This window comes from Procambarus clarkii, chromosome 18, assembly GCF_040958095.1.
Source record: "Procambarus clarkii isolate CNS0578487 chromosome 18, FALCON_Pclarkii_2.0, whole genome shotgun sequence".
Taxonomy (NCBI): domain Eukaryota; kingdom Metazoa; phylum Arthropoda; class Malacostraca; order Decapoda; family Cambaridae; genus Procambarus; species Procambarus clarkii.
Genome location: NC_091167.1, coordinates 24,429,606 through 24,452,502, shown reverse-complemented (window position 1 = coordinate 24,452,502; position 22,897 = coordinate 24,429,606). Strand labels below are relative to the sequence as shown.

At 39.3% G+C, this 22,897-nt stretch overlaps 1 protein-coding gene across 17 annotated transcripts in view; it reads right to left on the bottom strand.

Moving 5' to 3' along the window:
- Window positions 1-22,897, bottom strand: part of Ufd4 (ubiquitin fusion-degradation 4-like) — a 203,906-nt gene that overhangs the window by 48,023 nt on the left and 132,986 nt on the right. For 9 of the 17 annotated variants that reach the window (XM_045736451.2, XM_069326362.1, XM_069326367.1 and 6 more), the window contains 8 exons: window positions 22,122-22,312; window positions 17,458-17,710; window positions 16,860-16,973; window positions 14,007-14,189; window positions 13,124-13,238; window positions 11,792-12,009; window positions 10,818-10,970; window positions 7,011-7,815 (listed from right to left, as the gene is read on the bottom strand). In XM_045736451.2, the coding sequence (XP_045592407.2) occupies window positions 7,011-7,815; window positions 10,818-10,970; window positions 11,792-12,009; window positions 13,124-13,238; window positions 14,007-14,189; window positions 16,860-16,973; window positions 17,458-17,710; window positions 22,122-22,312 (2,032 nt within the window). The remainder of the gene's footprint in view (window positions 1-7,010; window positions 7,816-10,817; window positions 10,971-11,791; window positions 12,010-13,123; window positions 13,239-14,006; window positions 14,190-16,859; window positions 16,974-17,457; window positions 17,711-22,121; window positions 22,313-22,897) is intronic. The other 8 variants (XM_069326364.1, XM_069326366.1, XM_069326368.1 and 5 more) reach the window with 3 other exon arrangements.

The following is a 22,897-nucleotide window of genomic DNA, read 5'->3' as shown; positions in this document are numbered from 1 at the left end:
TTGTTTAAATTACCGGTATGATTTTTATATTTAGAGTGTTTTTATGTGTGTTTTGTGTTTTTATGCATGTGTTTGAGTGTTGTGTGTGTGTGTGTTTTGTGTGTGTGTTTTGTGTTTTTGTGTGTGTTTTGTGTTTTTATGCATGTGTTTGAGTGTTGTGTGTGTTTTGTGTTTTTGTGTGTGTTTTGTGTTTTTGTGTTGTGTGTGTTTTGTGTAATTACCTAAGTGTAGTTACAGAGTGAGTGAGTGAGTGAGTGAGTGAGTGAGTGAGTGTGTGTGTGTGTGTGTGTGTGTGTGTGTGTGTGTGTGTGTGTGTGTGTGTGTGTCTGTGTGTGTGTGTGTGTGTGTCTGTGTGTCTGTGTGTCTGTGTGTGTGTGTGTGTGTCTGTGTGTCTGTGTGTCTGTGTGTGTGTCTGTGTGTCTGTGTGTCTGTGTGTGTGTCTGTGTGTGTGTCTGTGTGTGTGTCTGTGTGTGTGTCTGTGTGTGTGTCTGTGTGTGTGTCTGTGTGTGTGTCTGTGTGTGTGTCTGTGTGTGTGTCTGTGTGTGTGTCTGTGTGTGTGTCTGTGTGTGTGTCTGTGTGTGTGTCTGTGTGTGTGTCTGTGTGTGTGTCTGTGTGTGTGTCTGTGTGTGTGTCTGTGTGTGTGTCTGTGTGTGTGTCTGTGTGTGTGTGTGTGTGTGTGTGTGTGTGTGTGTGTGTGTGTGTGTGTGTGTGTGTGTGTGTGTGTGTGTGTGTGTGTGTGTGTGTGTGTGTGTGTGTGTGTGTGTGTGTGTGTGTGGAAATTTGAAATATGTTAGTTAAGGTACAAAAAAAAATGCAAATACTGTATATGCTCATTTTGGACTTCCCCAGTAATAATTCTTCCTTATCCGGATGTCTGGATTATCTGGTGAGGGGTCCTTCCCATAAAGTCTGGATAAGTGAGCTTAATGAGAACTGTGCTATATATCCAAAAGAGCAAGCAAGAACAGCTTGAGAAATAATAAAATACTACTAATGACTGCTAGCAAAATTTGTGCAATAATAGAAATAAGGGATAGAAATTATCAGGGGAAAAGTGCCAAGCCATTACAACTATATAGCACATGGAAGGGGTCAGGATAGAGATTTGGGATGGGATAGAGAGAAAGGAATAGTGTCCAACCACTTGGACAGTCGGGAATTAAACTTGCATGAAGCGACACCGTCACTCTACCATCCACTCCAAGTGGTTGGAGCCTACACCCCAGACCCCCCCTCCCCCCCCCCGAGGCTCAACAGGGCAATGGAAACGAGAAAATTAACGCTTTACTTTATGAATGATTAAAAACATCACTGCAAGGACATTTCCATGAAGATTACTCTAACAAAGACTACATCATTTGCTAATAAGATTGGTGCACACAGTTATAATCATGAAACATGTCTCAAATCATTCATGAAGCACCAGTGTTGGGAAAGCTGTTATGTGTAAAGCAAAAGCATTGATGAAGGAACACCTGGGAGAAGTTGCATGGGATGTGCAAAAGTTGTACTCACTCACTCACTAACTACAGTATACATAAATGAAAAAATTATTTTAGATGAAAATTTAAATTTTTGGTGGCATGTGCCAAAGATATAAACGAGACCTCGGAACAAATTGAATTGGAGCAATGAGGTGACTTGAACCAGTGATCAAGGTTCAATGTGCACCTTAGCCTTGTACTTTATGCAAGTTATGCAACTCGGGATTCCACCGAACCCATAAGAAGTCGGAAGGCTTCTACTGAAGCCAGTCTAAGTTTTACATATAACCCCCAAACACACGGATGCAGGTAGTTCATTAACTCTAAGCTCCAGTTTCAGATACACAAAAAATCACACTAATATGATATATATCAATGCTCCAATTGATTTCCTCAGTGATATATATCACAGTAGTGTACTTTTTTTGTGTAAGAGACCTCAGCCATCATTGACAAGTCAATCAAGCAAAGGTGTTCCAGCAAATGCAATTCAAAAACACTACCCAACGGCTATCATGCAAACAGAAATGTTCAGATGACCAACAATGTATATGTCATAACCCAAGATGCAACATTAAGATGTGAAGGCAGAAGAGAATGATGCCTAATTTTTCTAGAAAAGGCAACCTGTAGTCCACATGTGAACACTCGTGCTGCTCTTCCAACCCTTCAACACAAACTGCATACATTTCTGTCACAGGAACATGATAGAGAAAAGTATATCCAGTCTGGCATTTTTAAAGATATGAACAGGTTGATGTAATAAGTATAGGAGTCCTGGTAGCATAGTGGCGGCACACTATGTTGCTCCCTGTAGCTATCTTGCTCAGATTGCTCTAATATACAATTCACATAAGTTTCATGTGTTAATTTGGTTAGTGCAAAATTTACCACCACCTCTCACATTAGACACAGGGAGCAAGTGACATTCCTCCATTTCACCGGGAAAGCATCGAGAAAACATAAAAAACTGACTAACGTTCGACACTTCATTCACACCATTCAAGAGTACGGGTACAACAGAGCCCAAGGAAAAAAAAAGGTGTTGCCAGTCAACAAGGATGAGTCTTGAACCTTATTACATAGGCAAAATGGTGACACCAAGCCAAACTCAGAAGAAGCAGGATCTATCACGGAAGTGAGGTCTGAATTCCACAGGAGTTATCACAAAAGTTCTCCAGAAGCTACTGAAGGAGAGACTCGAGAAGAGGGAAACCTACAGAAAGATGAATCCGCAGGACTCAATGGCACACAAGCATATTCTAGAAAAAGCTGTGGCTAAATTAAGTTCATATTTATCAGGAGCATAAAAGAACCCCCTCTCCTGTGAGCATACGACCCTTCTTGGAATTAACAAAATCCTAAGAAAAATCTAAGGGCAACCAAGGGCAAAAATTGGGCTCTTCCTCAGCCTCGAGAGCCTGCCATAAAAACTGTGGAGCAGAGCCAAAGTCGTTATCCAATGCCTGGGAAAGAAAGTCATTTTCCAAAGAAGATATGGAGGAAGCATGCAGTTGAGAAGAAAACTCCATAACCTTGAAGGAACTAGATGGCTCAACTACCTCCATTCCCAGAAAGGGTCAACCGCAGAAATTTGCCGAACTACACCCATAGCTAAACCCTTAACTGACTCTGAAACCCTCGAACGTTTTGGAGCTGGAAGTGAGGAATGGATGGCGGGCTCAGTGAAGCAAGGCAAACCACACCTGCCTGGGAAAGACGACGATGCATGGCCAGAGCCAAGCTGGAGATCACAGACACCTCCAATTCAGTCCCTAAACACCACACAAGGCAATTCTTAGACTTTCCATCTGACTACAAAGCTGCAAATGCTGAAACTAAGCAAACCTAGCCCATAATGTGACAGCTGACAGAAATCCTTCAGCTTCAGAGGCAATATCAGAACCTATAGGGAATAAACCCCACAGGAATTGAGGTCATAAAGAGTCATCAACCCAATAGTTAGCATGGCAGAGGAAGAAAGAATGATCGTCGCCTCGTAATAAAAGCAACAAACAGCCTTCAAACTCGCAATGGGTAGGAGTGAGTTCGACAGGCTGTCCTTTATGTTTAACTGATCTCACCAGAGACCTGCTGGATAATACCAGGGCCTTCCAGTAATGAGCCAGACAGAAGCATACACAACAGTCACTCACCAAAGAAAACAGGAACCACAAGCAGGTTGGCAAAATGGCAACCTTAACATGCCATATAAACAAGAGCACGAGCCATGAGTGAAACCCACACAACCTAATGAACGCCCCAACCAAGATCCTAAACAGAGACACCTGAAGACCCTTGAAATATCTAAGGCAAGGCATTCCACCTTGGTGGCCTGGTATCGAAAGGGCAAACACTCGAACACACCAGAGAAGAAACTGTCAGTGCAAGGATACTGCTCATGAACACCCAGAGAAGAAACTGCAGGACATATTCAGTTTGAAGCACAAGAACCCACACAACAAAACCAGACAGAAAACATGCACGTGAAAGAAATACTATAATGAAATAATACACTAAAAGAAGGAGAAGAGAGAAAAAAAAGGCACAATCACAAGTCCTAGGATTGCTAGAACTTAGCTTAGAAGCGCTGGGCCTTGCTGCAAGATACTGCGACAAAGGAGCACTACTGCACATCTCTAAGCTAAACATCAGTGGATGAACCGAGCTAAGAGCTGACAATGGACCGAGCTCTGGCTGCCTGCTGGCGGCATTCGGTACTCATGGATTCTTGCTAGTTATGTTGGTTTTCTTTTAATTATTTTATATTTTTGGGAAGTTATTTGGCAGTTTAGGCACTTTTGAACCCAGCAGTTGTCTGTAAAGCTATGCTGACTTTCTGGATGCTTTCTCAGTGAAATGGCAGGAGGTCATTTGCTCCCTGCACCTCGTGTGAGGGAGCCAGGTTTTGGCACTGGCCCCTGGTAAGCTAAATGAACTCGTGTAACTAATGTGACAGTGGATCAGAGCAATCTCAGCGAGTTAGCTACAGGGAGCCACCATGGGACTCCCCCAGAAGGAGCAGTGATGAAAAGATAAGCAACATAAAAACACTGAAGCCTTCAAAGCAAGGGAATTTAGATGCAGCACTGCAGCCTGGAGTACACAGTTGTGTGCATTAACCATGGGCACTGAGGACTTCAAGCCAGTTCAGGGTGACTGCACAAGTTTAATAGATGGCATGTCACATGGCTGTAAATGCATTTTGCTGTGCATCTTACCAAGACCAGCCTCTGCCACAAACAGGTGAGTGAGTAAACAAATTGTGTGTTTTGTTTGTGCATAATAATTATAGGCACACAAACCATTATTTATATGCTGCATTGTGTGTCTAAATATGCATAAACAATTGTTGTACTATTTCCTATAAAAATGGAAAATTAGGTCTTAAATAATCCAAATAGGGCATATTTCCAGAAAGCCTGATCAGGTCCTAAACTGTATAATGTGTTTTGGTGGTGTCACTATACAACTTCTCAAAGTAGACAAGATTCCAAACTACAACTGAACAAATTATTATTGGTATAACATCCAGACAGTACTCCAATGCCCCTTAACAAAGGAGTAAGTTAGTTTAAGTTTGCTACAGTATCTCTGACTCACCACAGATCCACTACTGATAAAGGATTCAAACTTCACTCACAGCTTCCACAGCACCACTTGCTACCACTCACCCTTGCTGACAGTACCCTGACATAAGTAGGGACCAAGTTTTTAAAAATCAATTGATAAACTGATATAGCCAAGAGAAAATATCAATGTTGACAATACAAACTCCCAAAGCCTGATAGTAGGCTACACCTGCTATACATTTGGTAGTACACTACTAAGTAAACGATGGTTAAGCCTTCATAATCACTGATGAAGCTAAGGATATTATCCACAACAAACCTTTCTCTTCATCAATGAGCTATTACATAAATCAATACAAAGGTTTCCCGTGCACATGTTTGCCAATTCATCAAATGAATTCCTACTCATTCTTCTTATTGATTTTAAATTTCTACCTTGTTTATTTTTTCTTTTTGTAGCTGGAGTCAACAGTTGCTTCGGAAATTACTTTTGTGTATTAATGTTTGAGACTTGAGGTCTTGAGTACAGGACTCCCTGTACTCAAGAACTGTCAAAATCTTTGGAAGGAAGACAAAGCCTATTATTTGTCACTTGACTATCAAGTGTTAGATTCAAAATTACAATGGAACAGAACTTATGATTCTTAGTTCCCATAAATTTATTATTATGCATTTTTAATTGCTCACTGCTTAAAAAAATGCAGCTAGAATGAAATTATTCAATAACTGCCTCCACTTACTAATTTACTTGCTTATTTCTTTTTTAAATTTAAGAAAATAATGAAAGTACCTCATTAGTACAAATTTAAAATTCACTTTGTAATTTGATGAGAATCATCAAGAATATTGGAAAACTGGAAGCAAAGTTATGATGACGATAAACACTGGTTCAAACATCACCTCGCTAAACTTGGATCGAATGGTATAGAGAATGAAGATGAACATGCAGTTTTAAAGATAACCTTGTGCACCCAACTGAGGAATATAAGATACAGATCAAACTGTGAAGATCCACACCCAGAAGCAACCCCCACACTGCCATTACTTAAGCTTAACTCTATACAGCCTCAGCATGCACAGCTTATTTCTTAACCAGATTTCAGAAATTGCCCTAGATGATCAGTACATGAAACATTATATTGTACAATGTACAATAATTTGAAGCTAAAGATAGGCCATAAACCAGTCTAGACTGCTCAGCTAATGCACTTTCTGAGATGTGGGGTGACAATGTTGTCTTAGCAGTGTCACTTAAACTTATATATAAAATGAGCATTTATTTCAAACCTTTATCATAAAGGAATAGCATCAGAGATAATCCCTAATCCACCCATCAAAATCTAAAAATATAAATTTATCCTTAGAAGTCTAAAAAATTTAGACAAGTAATAAATGTTATTAATGAGGAGGTGGATAAGGGAGACCCCAGTTATAAACCTCAGCCAAACACAAAACCGTACAGTGAATCATACCACTTAGGGGGTTACAAGCACCTACACAAGTCCAAAGATTATCTCATGATTGTGAGCTTTGTATTCATTATTATTTAAGCATGTGAAGCCATATAATTGGGTTAAGTGTTGGGAAAGGTTTGGGGGTGTTACCCGAGCTTTCTTCTAAATACCAGTTAAAATATGTTGCCTAGTGCAAACTAAAATTTCCCAAGAACATCATCTTACCTTAATTGTCTGTTGGGAACTTTTGTTCACTAGACACCATACTTGACTTTTTGGTATCTAGCAGTTACCAGAAAATCTTAAGACACCAGAAATTGGGACCAATAAACTAACTCTTACTATAGAATCAATATGAAGTAAAGATGAAAAAGCATTAAGATGCCACAATAATATGAGGAATACTATTCATTTCATAGATTTCAAGAGGTAATTCTTTTGAAACCTGAGGTCCCATTTCTGTGGCCATGGATTTTGGAGATGTGTACATTTGAGCTAACCTGGGAGGTGGAAGTGTGAGGAGAGGGCCAGACGGACCAGACTGGACATGGAGTGGGTGGAGGGCGAGAACACTGGGTGGGCCAGGCTTGGGGGTGGCCCACCTATCAGTTGCCCCAAGCCTGTTCGCACATTACTGACACTAGCAGGCAAATTAGGAGCATGGGGTGCGATTCCCCCACTGCCACACACCCCAGTACTGGATTGCATGGTAGCTGATCCCCCCCGTCGTCTGGCAACCTGAGTAAAGGTCTCCAACAAACTATGTGTCAATGGTTCAGAGTCTGCACTGGTCAGGTTGGGCACACTAACACTCATAGGCTGTGAAGACATGGTGGAGCGCCCAGTGCAGTCCCTCTTACCCTCACCCATTACTACACCCCCACATCTCTTCCTGCTGCTGCTGGTGAGGCCCCCAATACTGTTGCTGCTGCTGCTCACACTGTTACTAATCCCTATACTGCTGATGTCACCAAACTTTTCTTCATTCACAGTCACAGCTGGACAATCCCCAGCTTGGCCCATGGAACCCATTTTAGTGTCCGTAGGTGGATGCAATGCCACATCCATTACAGTCATAGCCTCACTCATATCACCCGTACCAGATTTGATATCAGAGGTATTGAGCACAGACTCCAAAGAGGACATGGCATCAGAGAAGTCAGATGTGATGTCACGGTCATTTAAGCTGAGAGATTGTACTAGAGATGCCAGCTCATTCCCTTTCTCACGCCCACTGCCCTCAACACTCAACAAAGCTTCAGCACTAGCAACACTTAGCACATTTTCTGCAACAGTCTCAGCAGCCTGGAAATAAACAAGAAATTATTTCAGATTATTTTAATTCCCAAGTGACATTTTTTCAACAATAACATTTTAAACTAAACAATAAAAGACCCTTACTGTAAGGCTAAAAGTAAAAGTGATGGATTGTTTATAGAGAAAAATGTACACCAACTGTAGGATGATAATTTAACATTTAACATGCATAATACAAAACATATAAAAGCAGAAAATCAATCACAATAACAAGTGAAAATTAGGCACTCGACCCACAAATCTGAACTAAAGGAAGTGATGAGGTTTTGGTTCATCCTGCACCATTATCAAGTTGTGTAATGACAAAAATTGATTGATTGGTTGGTTGAGATTAAGCCACTCAAGAAGTGGCACGGGCATGAATAGCCCCAAAGACAAAAAATGGTGGGGAAACTAAATTTATAAGGTAAGAGATTGGGGTGAAAGGCAAGAAGGTTCAAGCCTAGGAATATGGTTGAACTCTGTGGTGCAGTGCTGCTGGAGGTCGCCAGAGCACCGCTCCGGCACCTCTGCAAGTGGATGATGGAATGGGGGAAAGGAAGAAAGGATGAGGGAAAAGGAAGATGATGGCTTGTGGATGATGGTTGATCGTGGCAGGAAAATATTAGTATTAAATAACTAACAAGTTAATAATGTTATGATATTTCTTCATTTTTTTGAAAGATAAAATATTTAAATTTGTATATATTTAAAAAGTTAACAGACTGATTTGTACTGGTATGAATCTGGAAACTTAATTCCCAACGCATTTCCTGTCCACTTGGAAGCTTCCTGTCCATTTATGTGAGACAAACGGTATGTGACAAAGTTGCCAACCTACTGCTATGGATACAAATATTCAGCAATAATGTTCATGGCTTTAACAGTATTAGTAAGACAGGTATTCTTTATTCATACAATAGTATATTTCAGTATTAAATACTAGGCAGGTAAAATGACAAAACGGCTACACACAATTTTACATAATTTAGTGCTTTTTGGTTCTAGCATCATGTGACATACAGAGTTGGCAACTCTTCTGTGTTTCAGTGGCATTAGTAATGTGGTGGCTGGTGGTCCGTGGATTTCTCTCTAATACAGAAGCATTTTTCTCACAAACAACTACATCATGGCTTTTCAGCAAACAATGTTGACTTCCTTCTTTTGTAAACAAAATGAGGAGTGTAAGAAGAACGTACAGGAGACTGATAATGATAACGGTGAAAGTAGCAAAAGTTGTGTTTCGACTGCTTCTAGCTCAATTTTTCAAACTGGATCCATGTGCAATTCAGAAAGCAATGGTGCTTTGTAGTCCAACTCGTATCCCTGTTCAGGTGTTTGGACTGAAGAAATGTGGAAGATGAAAAAAAGAGGAAACCTATCCATGGTTAGACTTCAGGGATGATAAACTTGGGTGTAAAGTATGTGCAAATATAAGCAATGTAACACTTTTCACTTCTAAGGGCTTAAGACCATCAATTGAGTGGCAGATGTACCAAGTATGCTATTATGGAATGGATTGAAGTACAGTATACGCTTAAAGTCTCTTGGAAAAAAAATTGTTATTCATAAACTATAGAAAGCTCACACTGTTGCTTTACATGTTGAAAATGTAGCTAGTGAAGATGCTCTTATAAAATTGTGTGATGCCACGAATGCTTCGCTTCTAAAAACAACTTGTTCAAGCGTGTTCTGCATATTATTTAGTTCTGAATGACATATCATACTCTGATCACTTTGGCTTACTGCAACTACAAAAGCAAAATGGTGTTGACATTGGAATGGGACTGCATTCCTGCACTAGTGCCACAAAGATGATAAATCACATAGCCATTAATATGAATAAAAAAAAATTGCCAGCATATCGAGCAGATAAATGGCAAAATTTTTGTTCTCACTGATGAATCAACAAGAATGAGCATTAAAACTACCTTCATAGTTTATAACCTTGATAGTAAGGAGGAGGTACACCAGCTAACTTTCAAACTGTGTGGCGTGCACACCGCCAGTTCGAGTGCACAAAGAGAGTGCACCAAAAGCTAATTCGGTTCCCAAGTACCGGAAGTGTACATTGTTGGAGGTCATAGGATAGCAGATGACACCAGCTGTTAGAAAATAGCATGGTGGCCACTGCAGCAATTTTATTATAGGAATTACACCCATTGTAATTAGTACAGTAGAGACTGGAAGAGTGGAAAGTGCCAGTCATAGAGTTAAGTGGTGGTCGAGAGGAGGTAGGCCAACGGCCTAGCCACCTGAATAAACATCAGGCATCCACTGATGCCTGATGTTTAGACTGTTTTCTTCTATTTTTCATATCGTTATTTGAAAGACAATGGTAGGTTTTATATTTCCCTTGGGAGGTAGTTCATTTTGATAATGGTCTGATCTGCCATGAGATCTCTATAACATGGAAAGTACAAGATTGTTGAAAAAGTTACTCGTCCTCAGTTTGCAGAGATATTCAACCAATGTCTAGCATGTTCACTGTCCTATGTGTGCTGGGACAAAGTGAGAGAGAGCTCACAAGGGTGCAAGCCACTAAGTGGGTTATTTATTTAAATATTTATATATATATATATATACACAAAACATGGCACTCACTATCTTTTGATCTCAGAATGCATTCCAATAATGAGAAATATGAAAACTTACCCAAAAACTGAATTTAGTTGTTATATAGTTTTCAGAAAAAATTACATGGGGGAAAGTAGCACTGCTCTGTATACAGCCAAAGGATTAAGAAAAATTAAGAATAAGTCTGGCTATGAATATGGATATGGACAAGCCATGGACTCTCTGTTTCTGACAAAATACAAAGTAAAATCTTAATATTTCAAAGACACAATATAGAACAAAGTAAAATTATTCAAGATAAAAATATAAACTTGGCAAGCATTTGAAAAAGTTAGCACAGATCAAAACAAAAGCAACACCATGTGATAACTTGATGACAATGATTTGAGCAGCTTTATTCAAAGCACTGAGCATTAGCTGAAAGATTAACTTACTTTTGCTGTAAGGTTATCATCTGAGGCTGCTTGTTCTGAGGCAGCAAGAGAATGTTTATGAAGATCAGTTGTTGCCTGAGGTAACGAGGGAGTGGAGCTGCACTTGCGACTGGTCAATACACTAGTCCCTCGAGTAACATCCGTGCTAACCACCTGTACACAACATGTTCATCAACTCTTATACAACACTCAAGAACTGATCGCACCACCATAATATCATTACTTAACACTGCAACATTTCAAAAAGTTCTTTTAAAGTCATACTCATAACTTCAAACATAGTATAAAGTATCCACTCGATTTAACGACCTCTTATTTACCGATCTGCCGGTTCCATCGACCGTTTTGGGAGACCGGTATATGGAGTCTCATATACCAGTCTGGCGGTCGATATAACCATAGGTCGGTATTGGGTTTGTTATGGCATTGGCGTGTCCTCACATGGCAAGCAGGCCACCGACCTCAATCGTCCAGAATCGTAAATTAGAGCTTAACACTCTTATAAAATTATAGTTTAATGAAGCAAATTCTAAATTATTATTAATAAAATATTTTGAAACAATTGTTATGAAGCAAAATTTTTTGTTTTCTTATTAAATATCTTTTATATTATAGGCACTAGGTATTTTTTTTTCCAAAGACATGAATGTACTGTGTCAGGCCATGTGTTCTCAATGTTTAAACTTTACACCATACTTCAAAGCCATATAAGAGGTAGGTATTCCTTATGGGCCATTTTTATCAGTCATTAGGCATGTCCTACCCTATCTGGTATTGGGACGATACATTAATTTTAATGCAAACCCCACACAAAAAATATATATTCATATTTTTAAAATATAAAATCACACTGTTATGAGTTTAGGTAAGAATATAAGTAACAAATAACAAGCCCTTAAAACTGGCCACCTTAGATTCAGCAAAACTATACAAAGCCCTGCATATGGATGGCATGAACTTTCCCTTTATCTCACCTTTGTCGATTTTATGGCTGTAGTAATTGTGGCTATGGATGCCGATGACGTGACAGTGGTGGCAGTGTTGCTGGAGGTACTGCTCATGGTGCTGGCAACAGTGGACACCTGGGGAAACTCGGGATCATAACCTGGAGCTAATTTCAGGTCGTATTTACCCTCAGCACCCATACGGTAACTATTAGAAGCTCCATGATCCCAAGTCACATCAATCCACCCTGATAAAGCACAACAAAATTGGGATTATATCATAAAACAACGTACTTCTTCAAATGTGTAAATACATAAACTACTGCATATGAATTTAAACAAAGTTTTTAATATTTACCTATTCAAAATTAAAGTTGTCCAAAATTTTAGAATGCACCTCTGACAAATTTATATTAGATCATAAGAACAAAAGAACATAAAATTGTAAAAGACCTATTGAACCATATGAGGTGCATATTTGTATTCAACTAAACTCATTCATATACGTGTTTAACTAACATTTATAACAATCCGGCAATCCTATAGCCAATGTGTTACCTGGTAATTTGTTTCTTAAATCTACACCCCTATTTCTAAACCAGTATTTATCCCAGGTCTTTCCTCAATCAAAACTTTTCCAACTTATATCCATTGTTTTGCATTCTAATTTTATGCCAATGTATTTAAAACCTTACTTATATCGCCCTTGTTATAAACGTTCATCCATTTGAGTACTTCAATTATGTCACTCCTTACTCATTGGTTCTAGATGAAGTCCTGTATATTCAGCTTTCAGCTCTCTTCATAAGGCTTCTAATTTCTTAGATTAACTTTGTCATTTTGTCATGTCAAACGTATGATGCAGAAACTAAGACAGAGTTACAAAATTTAAATGAGACCTAATAAAGGAAAGATAAGGTTGAAAAAAAAAATTTAATGCCTTACTGTTAACACTTTTAGAAATAAATCCCAATATCCTATTTGCATTATTCCAAACATTTATGCAAGAATTTTGCAAACACAACCATCAAAAGTCAAAGCCAAAGAGAAAGATGGCTTGAAAAATTAATCTTGAGACCTGATGCAAATGGGAAATATGAAATATAAAATCCTCCATAATGCCTAAGGCTGCAGGATGTGATGCTGATGGCAGAGAAAATTCCATGAAAATAGCAATAAAATACAATAACAATAGACGACATAATGGTGCAGAACAGACCAAAACGTCTGTCTCTTCATCTTCTGGTGTGCGAGGTTTAGTCTTCATATATTCACCCAAGTTATTGTGACTCATCGTCTGCAATGGCAGTGTATTTCACTCAAATAAAAATACAAAAAAAATTTATAACCATAAAGACATACCATTGTGAAGCTCTCCAGTAATGGTTCCTTCACTCGGAGGGTTGCCATCTTGATCGCGCCACTTCCAGTCAAGACCACGTACCACACGTGCGCCAACTACCATATGCTTTACCATCTGCCAGAAAAGGCAGCTCATAAGAAACTCAATCTTATTATTATGAAGGAAATCAGAGAGAAGGATTCCTTATTATGACAAATCAACAAATCAATAAGATACTTTATTTATTTATTTATTTATTTCCATATCTATAGCAACATCCCGATTGAATTGTGGATCAAGAAAATTACAATATTATTGGGGATAAAAATGTGTGTTGGTAACACACAGAAAGTGTTAATAGAACATTTATATGATAAGTGTTGTATTAACACATTTAAAAAATATATTCAATTTAATCAATTTTGTTTCTATGTTAGGCTTGCTGATAATCACTAACAGTATATCAAATCAAAATCAAATCAAAACCAAAACTTATTTCATAAATGAGTGTACATTTATAATTGGAGAAGTTTACGTAAGACTGATGATACAGTACGATAATTATGTAGGAGTATCACAATAACAGCACAGCACATAAGACATTATTATCATCATAACCAGAAAATAATTTGTAACATGTACAAATCATTACAATAATGGCTGGGCCAAGATTAAACTTACCTTTTAAGCATTAAATAATTGACATTTAGCTTACAATTTGGAAAGTTATTTATTTTAAAAATAAACTGAGGTTGACCTTTAGAGTGGTGGGACATATTAGCATAGTTTATATCACAATATGAGGAAGAGATAATTAGAACCAGAACTTATTTTGCACATCCTCAGCATTCATCAGCATAGTGTGCAATACATACAACATAAATTTCAGGTATAATACCTCACCTGTGACTTAACAAGTCTTCTTTGTCTCCTCAAGTTTGCTTCTGCTTCTTTAGCTGCTCTTCCTAAGTCTTCACAAACCCCAGTCACTGTACCATACAGCTCCAGACCAGACAGAGAGAGATAATGGGTTTGACCAGAGGCATTCTTTCCTGTCTGTTGAATGCGAATATGTCTCCATCCAGTCTGTTTAGAAGTTGAGATGTATTAGCAAATATGTTTGGTTCAATCATATCAGACCAATCAAGAAAAGGATTACCTAAGTTGGCATATTTTTGTCACTAACAATATGGTATAATGAGTACAATATGAAAGGCGTAATAACTATAGGTTGTATATGGGGTCCAATCTGGCACAAGTTGTATAGACTGGTGTGAGGATAAGATTTTAAAAGCATTACAGATTACTTGGTGCAACAAGCACAGACAGCCAGCTGACCCAGTCTGCCTCTCTCCTTCCCCCTCTCCAAACAAGGGAATAAGGTGGGGCAAATAAGCCTGTGCTAGTTTCATGAATTTTCAATGGTTTGTTTGCATTGTTGGGGGAGTTCTTTATGAGATTTTGAGGTATCAATATTTCTTATAACCAGCAATGATCTGTCTGTGGCCCGGTCTCCGACCAGGCTTCCTGGTTGGTTGTCTGATCAACGAGGCTGTTGAGCGTGGCTGCTCATAGTCTCATGTATGAGTCCCGGTCTGGTTGATCAGGTATTTTTTGAAAGCGTTTGTCGAGTTCTCTCTCGAACACTGAGAGGACGGCCAGTGATGCCCCTTATGTGTAGCGGGACTGCGCTCAGCAAACCACTCCACCTAGTCATTGACCGATGAGGAAATTCACAACGAATTGTTTCCAGAAGCCGTGGAAAGTGATAGTGATGAATCTGACATTGATAAAGACTATACACATGGCACAGATGAGTGAGATACAGGCAGTGATAGTGACATTGTGTCTGCCTACACTACTGCCACTGCTAGTGGCAGTAGTGTACGTGGTGTTACCAGGTGGCACTTTGCAGCGTCAGCTTCTCCTGCTTGATACCTGCTTGATGGGGTGCTGGGAGTTCTTTTGCTCCCCAAGCCTAGCCAAGCACCCCAAGTTTTGCCTGGGCAAACACAGCCACATGGCACCACATGGAGACAATGAGGAACAAATGCCCACATCTTCAGTTCGCGCTCATTGTGTATGCAGTCGGGCTTCAGCTCCTGGTCAATGGAGTACAAGGACTCCTCGTCATGGAGTCCTTGTACTCCGGCAAAGAGTGACGCTACATGTGGTTGGTGTAGCGTCATCCAAAACACCAGGTGGTGTACTTGTGTGGAGTGATGGTAAAGATTTGGTTCCAGAAATCCCTGTATTTGACAATACAGATTTTGGGTTTACAGACCTTTTCCCATATATTCTACTGGTGAGGACGTGAACGAAATGAACTATTTTTATGAGCTGCTCCAGCAACATATTGTCCAGAAAACAAACAAATATGCGGTCGAATTAATTGAAAGCAAAGAAATGTTACAGAATTCACGATTACAGCACTGGAAATATACTACTATAGGTGAAGTTTGTGTGTGTGTGTTTCTTGCACTATGTATGATGAAACACTGTGTAAAAATGTCATCACAGATTATTGGAGCAAAGACTTTTGTTCCAACACCTGTTTTAGGGAAAAATATGTCTCGTGACAGGTTTGTGTTACTCCTCAGGTGTCTTCATTTTGCAAATAATGAAGAACGGACTGAAGATGATAGACTTGAGGCGAATGATAGAAGGTGAGGCAACCTTCTGAATGAACTGATTGGAAAGTTAGAGATTTCTACGTACCAGCTCAGAAACTGGCGATTGTTAAATTGCTTGTGCTTTTCAAAGGATGTGTTGCCTTTAAACAGTATATGCCATCCAAATGTCACAGATTTGGACTGAAATTCTTTGTACTCTGTGACTATGAAACAGGAATGGTCTTACACATGATACTATATTCTGGTACCAATGTAGACATTCCTGGTAATGATCAACATGGTTTCTCAGGTAGTGTGGTGAAGACACTGATGGCATCATGGCTGAACAAGGGACCACATTTTATACACAGACAACTATTACACAAATCCCTTGCTAACTAGGTTCTTGCTTGAAAATAGAACTGGAGTGTGTGGCACAGAAAAGGCAAAAAAGGGAAATGTCACTGTTTGACTATAGTATTGGAGTAGGTGAATGCCAAGTCATCAAATACTTTCAATATTTGGTCTGGAATATTTGGTAGGCCACGCCAACGGTCTGGCTGTTTGAGTTCTACCAAGGAAGGGGGGGGGAGGTATGAGTGGTCTTTCTGGCTCCTTGGTGGTTGGCTCAGCCTTGGTTTCAGGCGTTTCTTGCAAGGTGTCAGAACCTGGGTTCTTTTCCGCAGCTTCACACTTTGCCGAATGCAAGTCATTCAGTAACTCTTGAAAGTTAAGGAACAAAAGGTGATATAATATGGATAGTAGAAAAAATGGACAGATATCTATTTTGGAGTTAGGACAAGTGGAAGTAGGTAATGCAAATGAGTCACTGATAGATAAGCCCATGCACTGAGCAGAATTCCCTTGGTCAGTTTGATCTATCACCTTTCTTCTTAACAACAACAACAAAAGGCCATATGTGAATGGTAATAATGATGCCGAATTTTAAATCGACCCAAATTAGTAAGTTTATTAAATGTACAAGTTTTGGGATACAATTCCCACACACACATATAATACAGGTAATAACACTACAAGTTAAAATAAACTGACTAAGGGGTTATAAACACGATCATAAGAGAATTCTCAAGTTCATCGGAGCTTCACTCTTAACTACACGAGGACAGTATTCCATAAAGCCCACCTTTTCCTCTGGTGGAGGCTGTATGGTCCAAGTGTGAGTGCTGCCAGGTTCATTTAGAGAACAATCATCAACGTGGGTATAGAGAGTTGTCCATGTCATACCATCCTTTGAAACCTAGAATAAAGATTTTCATTTAACAAACATTTACTTCATATAATAGAAATTAATTCAATAAGAGCAATTCATTAACTTTTAATACAACCTCAAATTTTCTATGGCAACAAATAAAAAATAACTTCAGTAGATATTCAAATTTTAATTAATTTTATGCAATTTTTTATAAGAGCAGTACATAAACAAATATAAAGGTAAAGATGATACAAAATTTATTGCTATTATTTGATTTCACGCAGAAGCTGCGCCAAGGGCCAAACATTCGAGTCAACAAATCTAGAAACACGCACACATAAATTATAATTTACATTAACTAACATTCACATGAATTTCCTTTAAGCCAAGCTCTTATGTGAAAGACAACACCAAAGTATGAGTAACAACATCAGGATAACTTTCAATGAATGCATACTAAAAGAAGTTAGATTTTAAAAATATATGTCCTACAAATACAATAATGGTATCTAACATATTAGAATCTCACCTGGAACATCCAATTTCTAAGTGCAGATCGTCCATACCCCCGAGCGTGTCTTAACGTGTAGGCAGACGGCACAAACCATATACCAAGATCAATGGCAAACCATGCTCGTTTGTCATCATTGGTATGACAGTTTAAGGCAGATGCATCACGACTTAAAATATCTTCTAATCGGCCATAAGGAAGGTTACGCCCCTCACTAGAAGTGACCACAACAAGTCCAACAGATGCTGGATTCACCCATTCATAAGCGGTTCTAAAATATTAAAAGAAACAGGCTAGATCATTTTCCCAAGGACTTACATTAATGCAATACTACTTCAATTTATAAATTAGGCATCTGCCAGTAAAAAAAAAAAAAAACAGCGTTGAATGTAATGAAACGCCATTTTCTGGGTGTCATCTGACATTAGCATATCAGCCTAATTAGCTCCGGGGAGCCAACGAAGCTCCCCCCAGAAAAAAGAATTAAACTATGAATTTCTAAAACACTGTATTCAAATTTTAATGATATTCATATTCATGGAAAATAAGGGAATTTTTCCCAATAGTATTATTCAAAGGCAAGCATATTTTAAGCATAAATTTTTGATATTTAAATATAGGTTTATTTAACTATAAACAAGCAGCAGCTATTTTTTTAAACCAACATGATGGCTGCTGGCAACATAACCTTGGCATTGAATGTAATGAAACACCCCTATTTCTGGTAGAGGCTCAGTGACTCCCTGAAGCAATTTTGCCGAGATTGTCCCATGCTAAAAGGTCACATCAGTCGCAGAAGTTCTATTTGGCTTACTGGGGACCAAAGCCAGAAACTGGCCACCTCAGAGGTGCAGGAAGCAAAGGTCAATTCACCACCCCACTAGAAAAAGCAGTCAGAAAGTCAGCAAAACTATACAGGCAACTGGAGGGTTCACAGAAAACAACGCTTTAAAAACTGCCAGAGAACTCCATGACCAATACACAAAGAACAAAGGGTTTAGTCAAACTAGCTCAAAGGTCATGAGTGCTGATCGCCACTACCATGTGGCCCAGCTCCTGCCAGCAGCTGGCTCCCCTGGTCAGCTCTAGAGCTGATCAGAACAACTCACCAACAACCCGATAAGCCTGCATGGGAAGGTGGGCAAATACTTGACAAACCAGAGTCAAGGTGATCATGCAGAAGATCAGACTGGAAATGAAGTTGTTCAGGCTTGAAAGATCAAAGATTTACCGTAGATCCACTGAATCCCACTTGGGGACTGGGAACAACAAGGACACCCACCAAAGAGACTAATCATTTCAACCACACTCAAGTTCAAACACATCGCAGTGACTTTAAACAAGCGAGGTTAGGACTCCTGACCCAATATCCAGGAGCAGGAAAGTGACTGACCAACTACACCAAAGGCTGAGGAAGATGACCTGAAAAGCTCACCTTGCATGGAACCAGGAGCTGACAAACCACTCACAAAACGCCATCGAAGGAGCGAACAATGAAAAGGCCGGAACGAAGAACTACGAGCAGTTCCATCCTCCTGTGATGCAGAAAAGTGATAGCCAGCAGACGAGGCAACCCACTAAAGGAAGTGCAAGAGCCCAATAATCTGACTGTCAAGGACCAGCTCCAACCAACAACAGGCGAGGCCTCAACCCTACTAGACAACCTCCGTAGACCAGGGGCAGAACCCCAATTGAAACAGTATCTGACTGATAGGACGACAGGCGGCGGCAGCAGCAGCCAAAAGAACTTGAGCAACAGTATCCTTAGGAAAGAGGAGAGGTGAAAGAGGAGAGGTAAAAAAAAAGGGGAGGCAGACATAAGGATTAACCACTGGACTGTGCCAACTGAGAAAATTTTTTTTATTTTTTCGTATCAATTCAAAATGTGTGCACGGTAGGTTGTGTACGAAATGGACTTAGGACCACCAGTGAGAGGCAGCAACCTTGGAAAAAATTCCCAGAATGCCCTAGGGCTGCTGGCTGGGTTAGTACCGAGTGAGCAACCATGGGTGGTGCACGCGCCTCTGGCTCCCAATCACCTGTCTGACGCAATGTTGAAAATTCGCGCGCTGTCGGTGAAATTCAGACCTTATTGTTTGAAGAACATAAAGGTCATGATATTGATGAAGCTAGGGGCAATAAGGACCTAACATAAAGGTCGGATGCAAGTGATAAAGCACCTATGAGGACGATACAGCGAGCGTATCTAGTTGTAGCTCTGAGCACCACCCTTGCCCACCTATGCCATCTCCAATTTATATAGATGATACATAGTTGAATCATTTTCTGCGTTCAGTGATGATGCAGCTGATAAAAGTAGCATAGACGAACAGTGTTAGCGGCTTCCATAGTGGTGTTTTCCATAGATATTTTCTAGAAATAATCTCTGAATCTCTTCCAGAATGCCTGAATCTCTTCCAGATTGACTGACACTTTGTGGTTGGCTGAATCTCTTCCAGAATGCCTGAATCTCTTTCGGATTGACTGACACTCTTCGAGGTTGGCTGAATCTCTTCCAATGTGGGACCTTGCAAAGTGATCTTTTTAAGTCTACCTTACAAATTTATCCTTTCCTATAATCTTTTTCAATACTACCAAATGCTTTACAAGCTTGGCTACATACCACCTACAAGTACTAAAGCCAAGAGTGTACGTGAGTGAATTATTTGCAAGAACACAGAATGAATAAACAGGAAGCGAAAATCTATCTGTACCTGGTGCATTGAGAGCAAAGTCGCGCAGTGTACCATGGACTACTTTGTTGAATATTACTCACATCCGAGGTACTGTGTAATACAGTGTGTTACTGTGTAAATAGTGTGTGAAACTGTACATATTGTAATTTTAGTGAATTTTAAACAAATAATATTGTGACAATAAACATTTATTCTGGACACATTACTGACACATGTCTCACAGTTCCATGAAATATTATGAACATTCTACTGTATACATATTGTAAAGCACACAAATATGCATCATATACGATAAAAAAAACAAATAAAACCACATTGGAAATACTTAAGAGAAAATAATTGAAAATATATTTGTGGCATCTTGCGGTGCTTGAATGGCCCGGACAACCGTGTCTGGGAGCTTTACACACGGGCGACCAGCCCGTGATGATGTCACAGCGCACCTTGTCCACGTTCTCACAGCCAGAGTAAATGCAATTTGGTATTTATTTTTACATAGACATGTTCAGGGAAGGGAATTTATCATTTTGCAAAGAAAATGAATTTTTTGGGAACACTTAATTTCATGCGCACAGGAGGAATGTCACAATAACTCTGCGCATCACAGTGGTTAAGGACTAGGTCAAATCTAAAGCATGGACCGGCATAACAAGTTGACATACAAGATGAGCCAAGTAAAATACTGCCACTAACTCCCGAAGGAGAGGAACGAGCAACTTCAGCAAGTCTACCTAAGTCCATTTTGGAGACAACAAGTCTTCCACATCCAGAACCAAACCAAGTGAATCAATGCCATCATGGAGCTTGGCTGTAAAGAGTTCCACGACAGCCTAAAAATGCTCGACAACTACAAAATGGGTGAACCTGGGTGCCTAGTAGTCTTCCGTAATAAGGGCTCCAGAAAGCCCTTATTATATACGTTGTCAGGGAGCTCCAGAGTAAACAGGTAGTCCTCGAGTGGAGAATAAGGAATGCCATCCAAGAACACCTGAACGACAGACTTCCCTTCAAGCTTTCAAGGCTCAAAGCAAATCAAGCTTTCAGGTTGATTTGCAGAGATGCAGCTCAAAGTGAAAAGTTACCACGTCCACACAAGAAGTGAAGCTTGTACACACATACATGTAAAGCAAACATGCATTCTTGACACAATACACAAACAAATGGGCCTCTTCTCACAGGACCGAGTCTATATGATGGTCAACAATAATCTAGAAATAGTTAAGACCCGTATTGCACAAGTAGTGATCCACGCTGTTGGAAATTAGGCAAAGGACTGAGATATGTTGACATGGAGAACCAGCAGCTCCCAGTTGTGCTGACATCTGTCAGTGTGCAACTGTAACTAGTAAGATTCAATCTGACTACTGGTGGATCATTTACAGTCATATGCTGCTTTGTTTCCTTTCTCTGTGAACCTTGCAGTTGTCCATTTTGCTATGCTTACTTTCTGGGCATTTCCTAGTGAGGGTGATCATAACAACTCAGGGCAGTGATTACCACAAGACACCAAACCCATTGTCACACCAACTGGATATTTGTGATGGTCTGAAAGCATATTACGGTTCCAATAATAGTCTATTTGTAAACTGGCAAGTGAACATTTGACCTAAAAATAAAATATTCTCAAGTTAAAACTTTTTTATATTATGAATCATTGGTTTAAGATGTAAAAAGACTATGTTCAACTTGTTTTCTTTGAAACAGTCTGAAGAATTTGGGGAGTACAACTCCAATAACTCTCTCAGGGCATTATCTCAGTGCATCTAGCTTTAGGGTGCTGCCGCTCAGCACCTCCAGAAAACTACTGATAGACTTTATGACCATAATTATTGCCTTGTTATTTAATAATCTCACCAACCTGAACTCAATAATTGTCCTTCCAATTGGATCTCACAATACATATCTCTACCCCTTCTTGCTTAATCCATTCTTAAGGTTCTTTTAAATAAAAAAATTTGCAAAACTTTTAAATAAGTATGTTCTTACTTGGCATTTGTTCCAATCCAATAGATTATGCCATTTTCATCAAATTCTCTGCTGTTCTTGAAGACAATTTTGTGTCCTTCCTTCAATTTGCGAACAAAGGCAAAAGAAGTGCGGTCAAAGTCATACCACTGCTTGGCCACCATTTTCAACAGATATCTCTCTAATTGTTCCACAGTAGCCAGGGGTTCCATCTATAACAGAACAATTTAATATCAACTATTATACAAGACATGAAGTATAAATTAAAACATGAATGTATAATTTTATCATTTATCTCTTCATTTTGTCCATCTTTTACTTCATTACAATGGAACCTCGATTCAAGAAACATCGATTCAGCGAATGTCTAGTTGGCACACACTTTCAAGGTCAGATTTACTCACCTGATTCAATGAGCACTAGTTCGTTGAAGAGGTGGATATGCGGATTTGCTTAGGATGTTGGGACAGACTGACTGACTGGTGGAAAAGTTGCCCAACATATCATAGGCTAAAATTAAAGATTCCCTTAGTGAAATCAGCTCAGAGCACGAGAAATATGAGGGAAATTATACCACTCATAATACGGTTTCAATCACCTTGGAAAAGCCATTGAGCATATTTAAAACCAAATTCTGTGGTTCTTTTGTATTTGCTGAGGTTTTCATTCAGGAAAATATGGACCTTTCTTCCCTTTAAAGTGAGATTTCAAGGGAAGGGTGTGGGAAATATGTTAGAAGTGGTTTTATCTCTTTACAAAAAGGGCTTCTTGGTACCTGTCCTTCATATGATAGGTTG